The sequence below is a fragment of the Myotis nattereri genome, assembly GCF_964212035.1.
Source record: "Myotis nattereri genome assembly, chromosome: 3".
Lineage (NCBI taxonomy): Eukaryota > Metazoa > Chordata > Mammalia > Chiroptera > Vespertilionidae > Myotis > Myotis nattereri.
This window is the reverse complement of record NC_138077.1, coordinates 170,320,583-170,337,339: the sequence shown is the minus strand read 5'-3', so window position 1 is coordinate 170,337,339 and position 16,757 is coordinate 170,320,583. Positions and strand designations below refer to the sequence as shown.

At 41.1% G+C, this 16,757-nt stretch overlaps 1 protein-coding gene across 3 annotated transcripts in view; it reads left to right on the top strand.

Moving 5' to 3' along the window:
* Positions 1-16,757, top strand: part of RAVER2 (ribonucleoprotein, PTB binding 2) — a gene marked incomplete at its 5' end in the record, with an annotated part of 84,946 nt that overhangs the window by 12,957 nt on the left and 55,232 nt on the right. For all 3 annotated transcript variants that reach the window (XM_081087067.1, XM_081087068.1, XM_081087066.1), the window contains one exon: positions 12,696-12,762. In XM_081087067.1, coding sequence (XP_080943193.1) covers positions 12,696-12,762 — 67 coding nt within the window. The remainder of the gene's footprint in view (positions 1-12,695; positions 12,763-16,757) is intronic.

Here is a 16,757-nt window from a genome sequence, read left to right as displayed (position 1 = left end):
CCTTTTTTTCTTTTTCTTTTTTTTTCTTTTTATTCTGGGCCAGCTTTACCTTGAGGCTTGGCTCCAGCTCTTAGGCCTCCACAGGTTTCTGGCCTTTGCTTACAATGTTGCGAATCTGCTGGCTGAAGTCTGGCGGTATTTGTTACAATATTTCTTAAACTGCCCGCTCAGAGGCCTGCAGCCGCAGGCGGGGAACATTGGTTTCCTCCGTCACTGAGGCAAGCAAGGCTCATGTTAATTTTAAGCTGCCTGGCTGCCGGCTGCCATCTTGGCTGACAGTTAATTTGCATATCTCGCTGATTAGCCAATGAAAAGGGTAGCGGTCGTACGCCAATTACCATGTTTCTCTTTTATTAGTGTAGATGCCTAAGCAACCATTACGACCGTTACAACTGAAAGACCGGAATGACTGCTCGACCAGTTGCTATGACGTGCACTGACCGCCAGGGGCAGACGCTCAATGCAGGAGCTGCCCCCTGATGGTCAGTGCGCTCCCACAGCCCCTCCCTCCATCAGGCCCCTCCCCCCAATCAGCCCCACTTTAGGGGGTGGCAGCTGCCAATATCCCACAGCCCCTCCCCCCGGCAGGCCTACCTCCTGCGGCCCCTCCCCCTGATGGCCCCAATGCAGGGGGGCCAGCCGACCAACCTCCTGCAGCCCCTTCCCCCTGCGGGCTGCCTGCCCCCCCCACCCCCATAGGCCCCGATCACCAGCCAGGCCGAGGGACCCACCTGTGCACGAATTTATGCATCGGGCCTCTAGTAAATACATAAACCAGTAACAGTCATTTATTATCATCAAGTACTATGCACTGTACACAGTTATATGTGCAGTACTTTTATATGACTGGTGTTGCAGTACATTTGTTTGCACCAGCCTCACCACCAACACAGGAGTAATGAATAGTACTGTGATGTTAGGGTAGGTACAGCATCATTAGATGATAGGAATGTTTTAGCTCCATTATAATCTTACTAGAGGCCCGGTGCACAAAATTCATGCATAGGTAGGGTCCCTAGGTCTGGCCGGCGATCAGAGCTAATCCGGGCCTTCCGGCTGCTGGCCGGGGCCTCCCTTTGTCCACTGCTGCCCCCTGGTGGTCAGTGCACATCATAGCGAGCACTAGAACTCCCAGTCTCCCAGTCAAACTCCTGTGAGGACACTGCATATTAGCCTTTTATATATATACTAGAGGCCCAGCGCATGATTAAATCGTGCACGTGTAGGGTCCCCTAGGCCTAGCCTGCCATCAGGGCCATGTCCACCACCCCCGACACCTCGCATGCTCCGCGGATGCTGCCACCCCTTGCCCTCCACCGGATGCCAGGTTCTCACCTTCCCTGGGCCTGGCGTTCACCCACTTGGAGGATGCCTGTAGGCAGCAGCCCCATTGTGGAGCCGCTCTCAGCGCCCTCCCCTTTGGCCATGACCCACGGGCCACACCATCAGGTATCGGGATGACAGGATGTCCTTCTGCTGCACCGGCCTCTGCTCCATCTGGGCTCGGGTAGTAACCACCGCCACCACCACAGTCGCCATGTAAGAGTTAAGCCGGCAGGCCGGTGGCACACGTGAGTACACGCTCCCTTACACTCCCCCTTGCACCTCTCAAAGGTTAGCCCCACCCTGTCGCATCCAGCCAGTCCGGGAGCGCTGCTGCCCCACCTCCAGCCAAGCCACTCGCCCACCGGCCTCACCCCTGCAACTGCCTTCCCAACCACCCTGGAGGCTCTCAGTCTTTTGAGCTGAACCTTGCAACCAGGTGAAGGCGGGGAGGGCCACCTGACACACCAGGAAACTGAAGTCTGAGGCTGAGTGTGAATGCAGCTCCGCTCTGTTCCCTCCCATGGAGCCTGTCCTATCTCTCTGTGCCAAATGCTCAGGTCCTGCCCCTCCCTGACATCAAGGGCCTATTCTGCCTCCCCGCCGCCTCCCACCGCTTGCAGCCCGCCACTGCCCGCAGCGCCCTGGCTCCACTCCTGCCTCCTGTCTCTGCCGCCTTGGCTCCGTTCCTGTCTCTGCTGCCTCTACTTTGCTCCCTTCTGCAACTTGGCTTCCTTCTACGTTGTCTTCAGTCTTCGCTCCCAGCCGGTATATGCAAATTAACCGCCATCTTGTTTGGGTTAATTTGCATATAGTCGCTCTGATTGGCTGGTGGGTGTAGCAAAGGTACGGTCAGTTAGCATCTTTGTCTTTTATTAGTGTAGACTAGAGGCCCTGTGCATGAAATTCGTGCACAGGAGTGGGGTCCCTCAGCCTGGCTTGCACCCTTGCCAATTCAGGACCACTTGGGGGATGTCCGACTGCCAGGTTAGGCCCGATCCCGCAACTGCTCTCCCCTGCCGGCCTGATCCCCCTAACTGCTCTCCCCTGCTGGCCTGATCCCCCTAACTGCTCTCCCCTGCCAGCCTGATCCCCCTAACTGCTCTCCCCTGCCAGCCTGATTGCCCCTAACTACCTCTGTCTTGGCCCCACTACCGTGGCTTTGTCTGGAAGGACTTCCGGAGGGTTGTCTGGAAGACGTCTGGTCTAATTAGCATATTACCCTTTTATTAGTATAGATAGATGGGACTACCATTGTGTATGCAGTCCATCATTGACTGAAACGTAGTTATGTGGTGCAGAACTGTATAGAACTGTTATCGCTGCTTGAGCTGACTAATATAGTGCCTAGTTTCTTTCAGAGGAAAATACTATTAAGAAGTCAAAATCTACATACTCATTGCCATTGAGATGTCACTGTTTTCAGGTTCTCTTAGTAGATAGTACTAGAAAATACATAAATATATATACACATCTCTTCCTTTCTTTCTTTCTTTCTTTCTTTCTTTCTTTCTTTCTTTCTTTCTTTCTTTCTTTCTCGCATCTATCTATATCTATCATCTATCTAAGTATCTAAGTAATGAGTTCACATTGATACAGCAAGTTGCAATCTAACACTATAGAGTGCATTCTAGTTGTCTCCCATTCCATATTTGTTACTCCTTTTTCTGACAGAGAGTGACCTGGTATTTGTTATCTTTAGTATATCTACTTACTTGAACATTCCTCTTTATGTAATAAATCTCCCATCACCACTGCAGATGGCTGCCCACCTCATGCAACATAGGCTTCATCCTCCTGAACTGCGCTGCTCCCCTGGCCAGAAGGCCCTCACATTACCTGTGTTCTGACACTCTGTGCTGGGTTTGTCTTCTGTGCGGATGTCCTTGTCACTTTGCTTGAGTTCTGAAAGCTGACATATTAAATAAGATATTTTGTGTAAAGTGTGTGTAAGTGTGCAGTAAATTACATCTATTAGTGCTAATTGTGGTATGCAGAATTTAAAAAATGCCCCCAAGGTTTCTAATCCATGGAATTATGAGTGTGACTAGGTCTTATGTGTGTAATTGTTATATTACATGATAAAAAGAGATTTTTTGCAGATGTAATTAAGGTTACTTACTAATCAGTTGACTAACAAAAGGTAGATTCTGCAGGTGGGCCCATTCTGATCTTACTCACCATTTAAAAGCAGTGAATTAACAATAGAAGAAGAAATAAAATGGTTTGAATCGCAAGAAGGCTTTGATGCGCTGTTGCTGGGTTTGAAGATAAAGTGGGCTACTTACAGAGACTTAGGGCAGTCTCTGTGAGCTAAGAGAGTGGTCCCCAGCTGACAGGCAGCAAGAAAACAGGGACTTCAGTCCCACAACCAGAAGGCATTCTGCATAATACCTTAAAGAGAGAAAATGTGGTTTTCCTTCAAGCCGCTAGAAAAAGGGTGCAGCCTGCCTAACACCTTGATTTTTGGCTTTGAGAGACCCTAAGAAGAGGACCCTTTTGAGCCTGCCTGGACTTTTGACCTACAGAGCTGAGTAATAATAACTAGGTGTTGTTTTAAGCACCCATTTAAGTTTAATTCGTGGTAATTTGTTGCACAGGAATAGAAAACTAATAACGTAGCACAGCCAGGTGATATTTGATGGGAAACACAAAACATTTTGCGCATCAGAGAAGATGAGATTGTGATTTACATCTGGCTATTTTTTGGGAGGCACGATTATCTAAATGTATCTCCTGGAGACGGAAGTGCTCTTCCTTGGGACATCTGCAAACAAAAGGTGCTCACGGAGAACCTCTTACTGCTAGGTATACCTAGTATAATATTAATTAATTTAAAAACATCATCTTTTTAAAAAGTGAGTTATGTTTTAGGTCAGGTTAAAGAAGTATATTTTCAGCTTTTTCAGCACTTTAAACAAGAATCTCAGAAAAAATAACACTGCACTGGAATTGAAAAGGGCAGTCTGTGGAAAAAAACATTCACGCATTTAACGAATATCAGAGGTCTGCTTTTCGCTAGATGTTGTGCTGGATACGGGAGACTTGTTTATGAACAAAGCATGCGTGTGGTATTTGCTATTGCTAAGCCTACAATCTAATAGAGATAGCAAGTATGTAAGCAGTTAAAATATGGCTCATAGGTGCTATAAATATTGTGATGGGGAAAAGAAAAAATGCTGTTGAAGCACAAGGGAGACATATCTAATCCATATCTGAGAGATTCAGAAAGACTCCTTAGAGAAACTCAGGTAAGCTGAGTCCCAGGGAGAGAAGGTAGCTAGCGGGAGGAGGGAAAGAGAGAAGTATAGACTATTTGTGGCAGTAGTAAAAAGACATACTGGATCCTAAAGACGAGAAAAAGCATGGTCCAAAGCTCATTCGTGATGGCTGTGGCATAGAGTCTGAGACAGATTGTGGTTTGTTACAAGGCTGGCACCGGAGGCTGGACCAAATGATTGTAAGTTTGTAAGCCATATTAGGCAGTTTGGATTTCATTTTAGGGGAAATGAGGATTCATTGAAATATTTAAATAAGGCAATGATGCTATCAGATTTATAGTTGTCAAAAATGAAGATATGTTGCATTTGTTTTTCTCTCCCAAACTTTTTTCCCCCTCTGATCCCCATTCTAAGGCTAGGAAGTCAGTGATGCAGTGAGCTTTAGGAATGTGATGGAAGTGAATATTTTATAGATTTTGTTTTTGTTGTGATAATGCTTCCTTGTGTTTGCTCTAGACTCTGTTGATGGGGGTTTGAATCCCAGAGCCATCACATACTGTGCAAGTCACATAACTTTTCTAGACCTCATGTCCTCATCTTTAAAATCTGGATATTCAAGTTTTGCTTTAAAATTCAGCTCCTCAGGCTGTTAGGATTAAATGGGGTAATGTATATAAAGTGCCTGGGATAAAGTAAGCACTCAGTAAATTATTATTATTATACTGCTAATAAAGGAGCTGAAAGTTTATTAATTTTTTTTAGTCCAAGAATCTTCCCCTGCCAAAAAGTTGGTATTCAAATGAACTTTCCAGCAACCCAGCTGCACCAAAAGCTGTTAAAATGTAGCCAAGTTAAAACTGACGCTACATTTACTCAGCTAATATCATGAAAAGTATTATATGCTAGGCCCTTTGCTGGATCCCCCAAAAGTATTATCTGGTGTTGGAAATTCCAGATGTACTGGAATAGCACGTACAAATGCTTCCTGGAGTAGCAAGCAAAGCAATAGCACGTACAGGTTTGGAGCCTAGGAGAGAAGTTGGGGGTGGAAATAAGAATATGGAGATCACTGGAATGAAGGTGGGACTGAAGTCATTTCCACAGATGCAGAAAAAGTGTTCGATAAAATTTAACCCCTATTCATAATAGAAACTTATGGCACACAAGAATAGAACTTCCGCAAGCTTAGAGTATCTAGGAAAACCAAAAGCAGACATATTGTGGGGGCTAAAAAAATATTAATACTTTTTCTCCCACCTTCTAAGTTATTCTAGCTGGGCTAATAATCAAATGAACAGAATAACAGGAAAAAATAAAATTCTTAGTATATGTGCATGGGGAATTCACATAGGCGTGAAAATTCCAAGGACAGTGAGGCAACATTGTGCATCTGAGACAATTTTGGACAAAGGAGAAAGGGGGGAGGGGTGGTATGGAGTCTTAGGTTTCAGAAGTGAGAGTGGGTGACGTCAGGTAGTTGAGGAAGAGGACACGCCTGGCAGCAGAATCCTTGCTAGAAGGCTCAGAAATAAGGGGACACAGGGTGTCTAGCTAACAGGCCCGTGCCTGAAGCCCCCCTATTTACCATACTTAATTCAAATTAGGCTAAGACAACATCCTACATTCTCCTTCCTAAAGCAGGTTTCTCTGTCTGAATCTCTTAGGCATAAAAGGGGGAGAGGGGCCCTAACCAGTTTGGCTCAGTGGATAGAGCGTTGGCCTGCGGACTGAAAGGTCCCAGGTTCGATTCCGGTCAAGGGCATGTACCTTGGTTGCGGGCACATCTCCAGTAGAGGTTGTGCAGGAGGCAGCTGATCGATGTTTCTCTCCCATCGATGTTTCTAACTCTCTATCCCTCTCCCTTCCTCTCTGTAAAAAGAAAAAAAAATCAATAAAATAAAAAGGCAGGGAGGGAAATCAATAAATAGTAACAGCATAGAAAGATGGCTGCATCAGAGTTCTTCAGAACTTATATATAATATTTATATGCATTTATTACACACACAAATATTGATTAATTGATTGATTGACTGTGAAGGCTTGCAAATCCAAAATCTCTAAGGCATACCAGGAGGCTAGAAACTTGGGCAGGTCTTGAGACAGATTTCTTCTTTTCCAGGAAACCTCAGTGTTTGCTCTTAAGCAAATTAGATGAATGCCACCCACATCATCTAAGGTCTTTACTTAGAGTAAACTGACTGTAGATATTAGCTATATCTACAAATGCCTTCACAGCAGTTCTTAGATTAGTATTTAATTAAATAACTGGATATCATAGCCAAATTGACACATAAAGCCACCACATAATGATCACATAATGCCCTTCCTTATTAATCGAGGAAATGCAAACATTTTATATCCATGAAATTGACAAAATTGAAGTATCTGATAACATCAGGCATTGTGGGGATTGGATTAGTGGGACTCTCATGTATTGTTGATGGGAATGTAAACAGGTACAGCCATTTTAGCAACAAGTTGGCACTTTCATATAAAGATGATAATTTGCATGTGTACAGCCCAGGAATTTCATTCCTTCAGAAATTCTGTACACCAGGAAATACATATGTAAAATTTATAAGAATGTGATAGAAGTTTTTAAAAAATATGTGAGTAGCCAAACAGTAATAACCTAGAAACAAATAAAATATTCATTGATAGAAAAATGGATACATACTAGTAAATCATACTATAGTTACAAAATGGAATAGCAAGCAGTCGTGAATAAATGAACTGTCATGTGTAACATGAGTGAATTTTCAAAACTTAATATTGAGTATGAAAAGTAAGGCACAAAAGATTAATGCTAGCAGAATACCATTTTTATAAAGCCGAGAAAAAAGTAAAACAAACAACATGCTGCTTGGGGACACATAGCTACAGGAAGGACCCCATCCCCACCCGGGTGAAAGTGGCCGAATGGACTAGCAAAACAATGTAGAAGTCGACGGAACAGTGTTGTTAATGTTCTAATCGTTAAGTTTGGTGGTGAGTTCCGGGGTGTTTATTTCATTATTATTATGCCTTATAACTTAATATCTGTAACAGATCATCTTTTCATATTACAAAATCCCACCAAACTTAAAGAAAATCAACAAAGATTCTTGTTTCTTTTTTTTTAAATACCATAAAAGTGGAATTTAAGAGTAGAGTATTTTAATCTATGAAACCCTTCCTTACAAAGAAAAATAATGCTTTCATGAAAGTAGTTCTGTGAAGGGCTTAGAAGACAATGTGATTCAGGTTTAAAACTATGGCTGGGTTTCATTCAGGAAGAAGTCCAGACCAGCTGGAACATTAGTTGTTTAACTTTTGAGAGTCATTGACTAACTGCTTTGAAAGCTATTGGTCCTCTGCCCAGGAGACTTTTCATATGTGCAAAATTCCACATTTAATTCCAGGGAGTGATAGTGAATCTGGTCTGGAAATAGGTTACTAAAGCTACCTAATACTTGCAATTTTGGTGAATTCATCTTACTGTAAGAAAATTATAAGTGATATTGCTGGTCAGAGGGCAAAGCATTTTCATTAAAGGGGCTACTTTGTTCCTTAAAATTTGCTTTAAGTTAATAGAAATGTCATAAAGCTGGATTAGTAGAGGGAGATAATAATTTTAGTCCTTTTGGTTTTGTGTTGTGGAGCATGGTAGAATTTTGGCAAATGGTTGTTAGGACTCTCTTTCAGGTTTTAAGTTTTTCTTTTGGCCACCTTTCCAGGGATCAAATTGAGGTGTGACCCACTTTTGCCTGGGTCAAAATAATCAGGGCATGGAGAAAAATAATCGTTTTAATTTATTTGCAGGAAGCTTTGTAAGGTTTCCAAGTTGGCAAAATCAACATCCCACATCTGAGTCATATAAAAGCCATGAATTGAAATATAGGTATTTTAAAAATAAAATTTCTAAGTTGTGAAATGCATCTTTGAATACTTGAGATCTTCCTCAGGTAAATCTCGCAGCTGAGTTAGGAACACAGCATGCCATTTGTTTACGGGTACTTGATGATGTGAAGAGCCGTATCATGTTTTCTTTATCTGGCATTTGACAGCTGTTAACTAGTGAAATGAGAGATTAGAGTCTGTGCAACTAAAAGCATACACTGGATCCCTTCAAACAAAACCATGTCACGGTCTCCATAAAGTATTGAATTAGCCGATTGGCAAGATGTATATGTTGTGCTATGGAGAGAGATACCTTTTCTTATAAGTACCGCGCGCTAACCAATTGCGCCACTGAAACTCTAGAGATACCTTTTCTTAATGAAGAATAGAGAATATGTCATTTTTAAATTACAGTTTCTATTCACTATTGTTCTGTGTCAGTTTCAGATGTACAACATAGAGGTTAGACAATTCATGTACTTTACAGAATGGTCCCCTGCTATTTCAAGAACCCATATGACCCCATACATACTTATTACAATACTAGAGGCCTGGTGCACAAAATTCGTGCAAGAGTAGGCCTTCTCCCGGCTGCCGGCCACCGGCTTCCCTCGCAGCCCCGGCTTCATCTGGAAGGTCGTCTGGTCTAATTAGAATATTATGCTTTTATTATTATAGATTATTGACTGTATTCCCTATGCTGTAATCTACATCTGTGTGACTTCTGTAACTACTAATTTGTATTTCTTAATCCCTTCAAGTTTTTTCACCCAGTCTCTCAACCCCGTTCCTTTCTGTTAACGATAAGTTTGTTCTCTGTATCTATGAATCTGATTCCATTTTGTTTGTTCATTTATTTTGTTCTTTAGATTCCACATATAAGTGAAATCATGTATTTGTCTTTCTCTGACTTATTTCACTGAACGTAATACCTTCTAGGTCCATTCATGCCTTTGCAAAAGATAAGATTTAATTCTCCTTTATGACCAAATAGTATTCCATAGGTATACGTACCACAGCATTTTTATCCACTTAATGCTGCAGTAAACATGGAGGTGCATAAATTCTTACGAATTAGTGTTTCAGGTTTTTTAGGATATATTCCCAGAAGTGAAATGGCTGGGTCATAAGGCAATTTTTAATTTTTTGAGGAACCTCCAAATTGTTTTCCATAGTCGGTGAACCAATATGCGTTCCCACCAACGGTGCACGAGGGTTCCCTTTTCTCTGTATCCTCACCAACACTTGTTGTTGTTTGTTGATTTCTTGATGGAGGTGTGAGGTGATAATCTCATTGTGGTTTTGATTTGCATTTCTCTGATGATAAGTGACTTTGAGCAACTTTTCATATGGCTGTGGTCATCTGTATATCTCCCTTGGAGAGTGTCTCTTCAGGTCTTCTGCCCACTTTTTAATTGGGTTGTTTTTCTAGTGTAAAGTTATATGAGTTCTTTATAAATGTTGGATATTAACCTGTTATCCATAGTATGATTGGGAATATCCTCCCCCATACAGTAGATTGTCTTTTCTCTTTGTTGATGGTTTCCTTTGCTGTGCAAAAACTTTTTAGTTTGATGTAGTCCCATCTGTCTATTTTCTCTCTTGCTTCTCTTATTCAAGATGTATCAGAAAAAAAATATTGCTACAAAAAATGTCAGAGATTTTACTGCCAATGTTTTCTTCTAGCAGTTTTATGGTTTTTAATCTTACATTTCAATCTTTTGAGTTTATTCTTATGTATGGTGTAAGAAGGTGGTCTAGTTTCATTTTTTTGCCTGTATCTGTCCAATTTTCCAAACACCGTTAGTGAAGACTATCTTTACATGTTCTTGCCTCCTTTGTCAAATATTAATTGAACATAAAGGCATGGGTTTATTTCTGGGCTGTGTGTTCTGTTCCATCGATCTATATGTCTGTTTTTATGCCAGTACTATGCTATTTTGATTAATATAGCCTCATTATTATAGTTTGAAATCAGGTAGCATGATACCTCCAACTTTGGTCTTCTTTTTCAATGTTGCTGAGGCTATTTGGGGTCTTTTGTAGTTCCATATACATTTTTAGATTATTTTTTCTAGTTCTGTGAAATAACGCCATTGGTATTTTGCTAGGAATTGCATTGAATGTAAAGATTGATTTGGAAAGTATGGACATTTTAACCATGTTAACTTTTCCTATATATGAACATGGTATATGCTTTCATTTATTTGCACCCCTTTCGGTCTCCTTCTTCAGTATCTTATAGTTTTCCGAGTACATGCAGTTGTAATTGAGGTAGTTTTTTTTAGTTTCCCTTTTGGATAATTCATTCTTGGTGTATAGAAATACACCTGCTTTCTGAATATTGATCTTGTGTCCTGCTAGTTTACTGAATTCATTTATCAGATCCAGTAGTTTTTTGCTGGAATCTTTAGGGTTCTCTATATACAGTACTAAGTCATGCACATATTGACAGGTTTACTTCTTTTTTTTTCTGGTTTGGATCCCTCCTATTTCTACTTCTTGTCTGATTGCTGTAGCTAGGACTTCCAGTACTATGTTGAATAAGAGTGGTAATAGTGGGTATCCCTGTCTTGTTCCTGACCTTCAGGGAAATACTTTTTTTTTCCCTGCCCATTCATTGATCTATGATGTTGGTTGTGGGTTTGACATATATGGCCTTTATTATGTTGAGGTATGTTCCTTTTAGTCCCACTTTGCTGAGAGTTTTTTTATGAAAGGATGCTGGATTTTGTCAAATGCTTTTTCTGCATCTGTTGATATGATCATATTATTTTTATCTTTCATTTTGTTAATGTGGTATATAATGTTAATTTATTTGCAGGTATTTTACCAACCTTGAATCCCAGGAATAGATTCCACTTGATTATGATGTATGAACTTTTTAATGTATTGCTGGACTCTGTTCACTCATATTTTGTTGAGGATTTTTGCTGAGGTCATCAGGGATACTGGGCTATAAATTTCTTTCTTTATCTGGTTTTATAATCAGGAAAATACTGGCCCATAAAATGAGCTTGGAAGTCTTCCATCCTCAAACTATTTAGAATAGTTTGAGAAGGATAGGTGTTAGTTCTTCTTTGAATGTTTGGTACAATTCACCTGTGAAACCATTCGGTTCAGGACTTTGGTTTGCTAGGAGGTTTTTATTTTATTTTATTACTGCTTCAATTTCATTAGTTGTAATCAGTCTGTTCAGATTTTCTGTTTCTTCTTGATTCAGTTTTGGAAGTCATATGTTTCTATGAATTTATCCATTTCTTCCAGATTGTCCAATTTTGGGGCACATAGTTGTTTGTAATATGTTCTTATGATCCTTTGTATTTCTTTGGTGCCAGTTGTTACTTCTCCTCTTTCATTTCTGATTTTATTATTTGGGTCCTCTCTTTTTCTTGACGGGTCTGTTTAAAGGTTTGTCAGTCTTTATCTTTTCAAAGAACCAGCTCAGGGTTCCTTTGATCTTTTGTATTTTTTTTTAAAGGCTTTATTCTGTTTATCTCTGCTCTGATCATCATTATTTCCTTCCTTCCTTCTCACTTTGTACTTTGCTTGTTGTTCTTTTTCAAGTTCCTTTAAGTGTAAAGTTAGGCTGTTTACTTGACATTTTTCTTGTTTCTTGAACTAGGCGCATGATGCTATGAATTTCCCTCTTTGTTTTCATAGCCAGGGATCTGTAAGTTAGGTTTGCAGTCTACATTTATTTATTTATTCTCCATGCAGGGATTACAAGTATCTACAGGTTTATTGTTAAAAATTTAGCATGTAGTATAGAAATAGAAACGTTTTAATATTTTTTCTATAAGAGAGGCATAAGTAAAGTATGACCATTGTTAGTTTAGATGTGGGAGAGGTCATGTCCTGTGGAAAAGAATTGGGAAAAGATTCTTGCAAGAACATTTGAGATGGGATTTCAAAGGGTACATGTGATTTCAGGTAAAGCTTGGGAGCCTTAGTGCGATGTTTGCCCCATGCTAGGTCAAGGTGTCAGCGTAACAGACATCCCGAGTAAGGACTGTGCATGGTATCCTCACGAGGCAGTGAACAGTCCTTTGAGCAGGAATATGGGAGTGTGTGGGGGTGTATTGGGGATATATTTGGAGAGGTAGGTTGATGGTAAAGGCTGTGTCTGATGAGCCTTTAATTTAAATAAGTAATGGAGATTCACGGAAGATGTTTTACATGCGAGAGGGTAGTAGTAATGGTGGTAGGCTAATACAGCTGGATTATCTACTAACTGCATTTGTGTATTAATTGAATTCATGTCTCTTTTAGGAAGTTCACGATTTATTACAAGACTATGAGTTAAAGTATTGTTATGTGGACAGAAATAAGCGAACAGGTAAGATTTCAGTTCTAAGCATTTAATTTCATTTTGGTTATACATATAGTCCTTATAAAATAAAAATGTGTAGTGTCTTTTCATTCTTAAGTTAATCACTGAAACTCTTAAGTATTAAGTCATATAAATGTTACAATTAAAATTTATTTTCTGAAGATAATATTAGTATCCTAATTTTTAATCACATAAATTAATATGAAGTTACTAGAGCCTTATGACTTTTTATGATGACTGTTCTAATGTTATAGTTTTTTTGTTTTAATATGTTTTATTGATTTCAGAGAGGAAGGAAGAGGGAGAGAGATAGATAGAAACATCAATGATGAGTGAGAATCGTTGATCAGCTGCCTCCTGCACGCCCCTATTGGGGATCGAGCGTACAATCCAGGCATGTGCCCATGACTGGACTTGAACCTGGGACCCTAAAGTCTGCAGACCGATGCTCTATCCATTGAGCCAAACCAGCTAGGGCTAATTTTACAGATTTTAATGTTATAATGACTATTCCTTATAGGCTTTGTATTCTTCAGTTTTAATAATTTATTAAACTGGACTTGTTGAATAAACTGTATGATTTGACGTTAGCTGGGCAAATTGGGATATTTGCTTAACTTTTCTGGGTATTAGTTTTATATCTGTAATATTAAAAACTATACTAGATTAGTCCCATTATATGATATGTAAATGTCTAAAACATCTCTTTTTTTAGTTGATGAACAGTAAGGGAAATTATGGAGGATGATATAATCACTATGTACACATCCATTCCCAAGTTAGCAAATGTTTAAAATGTTTATAAAAATTTTCTGTATATATATATATATATATATATATGTATATGTATATGTATATGTATATGTATATGTATACACACACACACACACACACACACACACACACACACACACACTAGAGGCCCGGTGCACAAAAATTTGTGCACTCATGGGGCGGGGCGGGGGGGGGGGTCCCTCAGCCCGGCCTGTGCCCTCTCGCAGTCTGGGACCCCTCAGGGGATGACCACCTGCTGGCTTAGGCCCACTCCCCGGGGGATTGGGCCTAAGATGGCAATCAGACATCCCTCTGGCAGCCCGGCAGCCCTTGGGGGATGTCCACTTGCCAGCAGGGAGCAGGCCTAAACTGCAGTCGGACATCCTTAGCGCTGCTGAGGAGGCAGGAGAGGCTCCCACCACCACTGCTGTACTGGCAGCCATCAGCCTGGCTTGTGTCTAAGCAGAGCTCCCCCTGTGGGAGTGCACTGAACACCAGGGGGCAGCTCCTGCATTGAGCGTCTGCCCCCTGGTGGTCAATGTGTGTCATAGTGATCAGTCATTCCCAGTCCTTCTGCTGTTAGGGTCAGTTTGCATATTACCCATTTACTATATAGGATAGAGGCCTGGTGCACGGGTAGGGGCCGGCTGGTTTGCCCTGAAGGGTGTCCTGGATCAGGGTGGGGGTCCCGCTTGGGTACCTGGCCAGCCTGGATGAGGGGATGATGGCTGTTTGCAGCTGGTCACACCCCCTTTAGGGTAGGGGTCCCCACTGGGGTGCCTGGCCAGCCTGGATGATGGGATGATGGCTGTTTGCAGCTGGTCATACCCCCTTCAGGGTGGGGGTCCCCACTGGGGTGCCTGGCCAGCCTGGATGACGGGCTGATGGCTGTTTGCAGCTGGTCACACCCCCTTCAGGGTGGGGGTCCCCACTGGGGTGCCTGGCCAGTCTGGGTGAGGGGCTGAGGGCTGTTTTCAGGCTGGTGGGCGACTGAAGCTCCCAGCCTCTCCTTTTTTCTTTTTTCTTTTTTAATTCTGGGATTTATTTACCTTCTATAGCTGTCACTGGAGCTGAGAGCCGGCTCCAGCTCTGAGGCCGTTGCCGGCTAAAGCAGGTATCTGGGTTTGTTTAGATGCTATAATTGAAACTCTGTTGCTATCACTGGCTGCTCTAAGCTCTGAGGCCGCGCTGGCTGGAAACAGGTACCTGGGGTTTGTTTAGGTTCTATAATTGCAACATTGTTGCATCCGGAGCTCAGAGCTGGGCTGTGGCACCCGGGGAACCTTGGCTTCCTCCATCACTGGAGCAAGGAAGCCTCATGTTTGCTTCAGCTGCCTGGCTGCTGGCTGCCATCTTGGCTGGCAGTTAATTTGCATACCTCACTGATTAGCCAATAGGAAGGGTAGCGAAGTTACGGTTAATTACCATGTTTCTCTATTATTAGATAGGATATATATTAGAACCCTAGTGTAGATCTATTGAATAAAAATCTCTGGTAGTATGGTCAGAATTCTGCATTTTTCTTCTGACTTTAAAAACTTGAAAATAGGAACATTATAGATAAAAATGAAATCCAGTGTCTACTTGTCTTCCCTCCCTTCTTCCCTGGGGGAGAAGCATTTATGAATTTGGTACCTACTTTCTACACTTGGCTGTTATATCGTGGCAGTCATTAGAGCTGTTCACAGATTCTTACCCTTTTTCTTCTGGGCGTGAGGTGAGGTAGTTCTCTTTCCCTCTTTGAGGTTAGAAGTGGACATGTGATTTGCTCTTTGGTGAATGAAGTGTGAATGGAAATGACCGTATCCCTTGTAGGTGGAAGGTGTTAGCACCAGCCTGTGGTTCACTGCTCACCCTCTCCCTGTAAGAGGTTGAGGAAGATTGCAGCACTTCTTCCAGCTTAGCTCCAAGGGTGACTGTGAGGAGCAAACCTTCCTTCCTTCCTTCCTTCCTTCCTTCCTTCCTTCCTTCCTTCCTTCCTTCCTTCCTTCCACTGTGGGATATGCAGCATCAACAACAAAATCCCTTCTATTTTGTTAAGCCATTGAGATTGTGGAGCTATTTGTCACCATTATACCACGACTAATACCTGTAATTTTATTATATGTATAATTAATAGTGTTGATCTCGGTGTTTTTAAGAACTTTACATAAATGGTATTATACATGTTTCATTTAGTTACTTGCTTTTTTCTTTTTTAACTCAACCTTTGTTTCAGATCTTTCCATGTTGATATATATAGCTCTAGTTCATTCATTTAAACTACTGTATATTATTCTATCTTGTGAATTTATCACCATTGATAAATCTATTCATTACTGGTAGGCATTTAGAAGCTTTAACTTTCTAGTATTTCAAATATGCTGCAATGAATATCCTTATTTTTGTCTTCTAATATACATTGTAACTATTTCTCCACAAGTAAATTACTGGGTCATATGTTATGTACAATTTCAATGTTACTAAATATTGACAAAGGGATTAGTGGTAACAATCTTCACAGCTCACACGGGGCCGGGAATAGTGCTATTCCCATCAGCTAGGCCAGTGGGCGGCAAACTCATTAGTCAACAGAGCCAAATATCAACAGTACAACGATTGAAATTTCTTTTGAGAGCCAAATTTTTTAAACTTAAACTATATAGGTAGGTACATTGTTATTAACTTAATTAGGGTACTCCTAAGGCTTAGGAAAAGCCACACTCAAGGGGCCAAAGAGCCGCATGTGGTTCGCAAGCCACAGTTTGCCGACCACGGAGCTAGGCTGACAAACCTCACGATTCATTGTGCATGCATCAGGAGGAGAATTCAGAAGGGTCTTATCTCAATAGTCAAGAAAATCAACTCTGGTTTTACCTAACAAAATTTAAAAGTGAGACCAGAAAAGATCAAACTGTTTCCTAGTAACTCAACCACATCCTAGAACAAAACTTAAGAATATTTATAGAAAGAAAAAAACATCCAGCACCCAACTAGGTAACATTTATAGTGCCTGGCATGAAATAAAAAGTTACCAAACATAGCAAAAGAGCAGGAAAATACAACCCATAATAAGGAGAAAAATCAATCAAAATGACTTAGAATTTAAACAAAATAATTAATGAAAATGGAGAACAGTTTTTATAACAATGTTCCATCTGTACAAGAAATTACAGTAAAGATTGAATATGTTTAGTGGAGATATGGAAGATATTGAAAAATACCAAGTCAGATTCCTAGAGATGAAA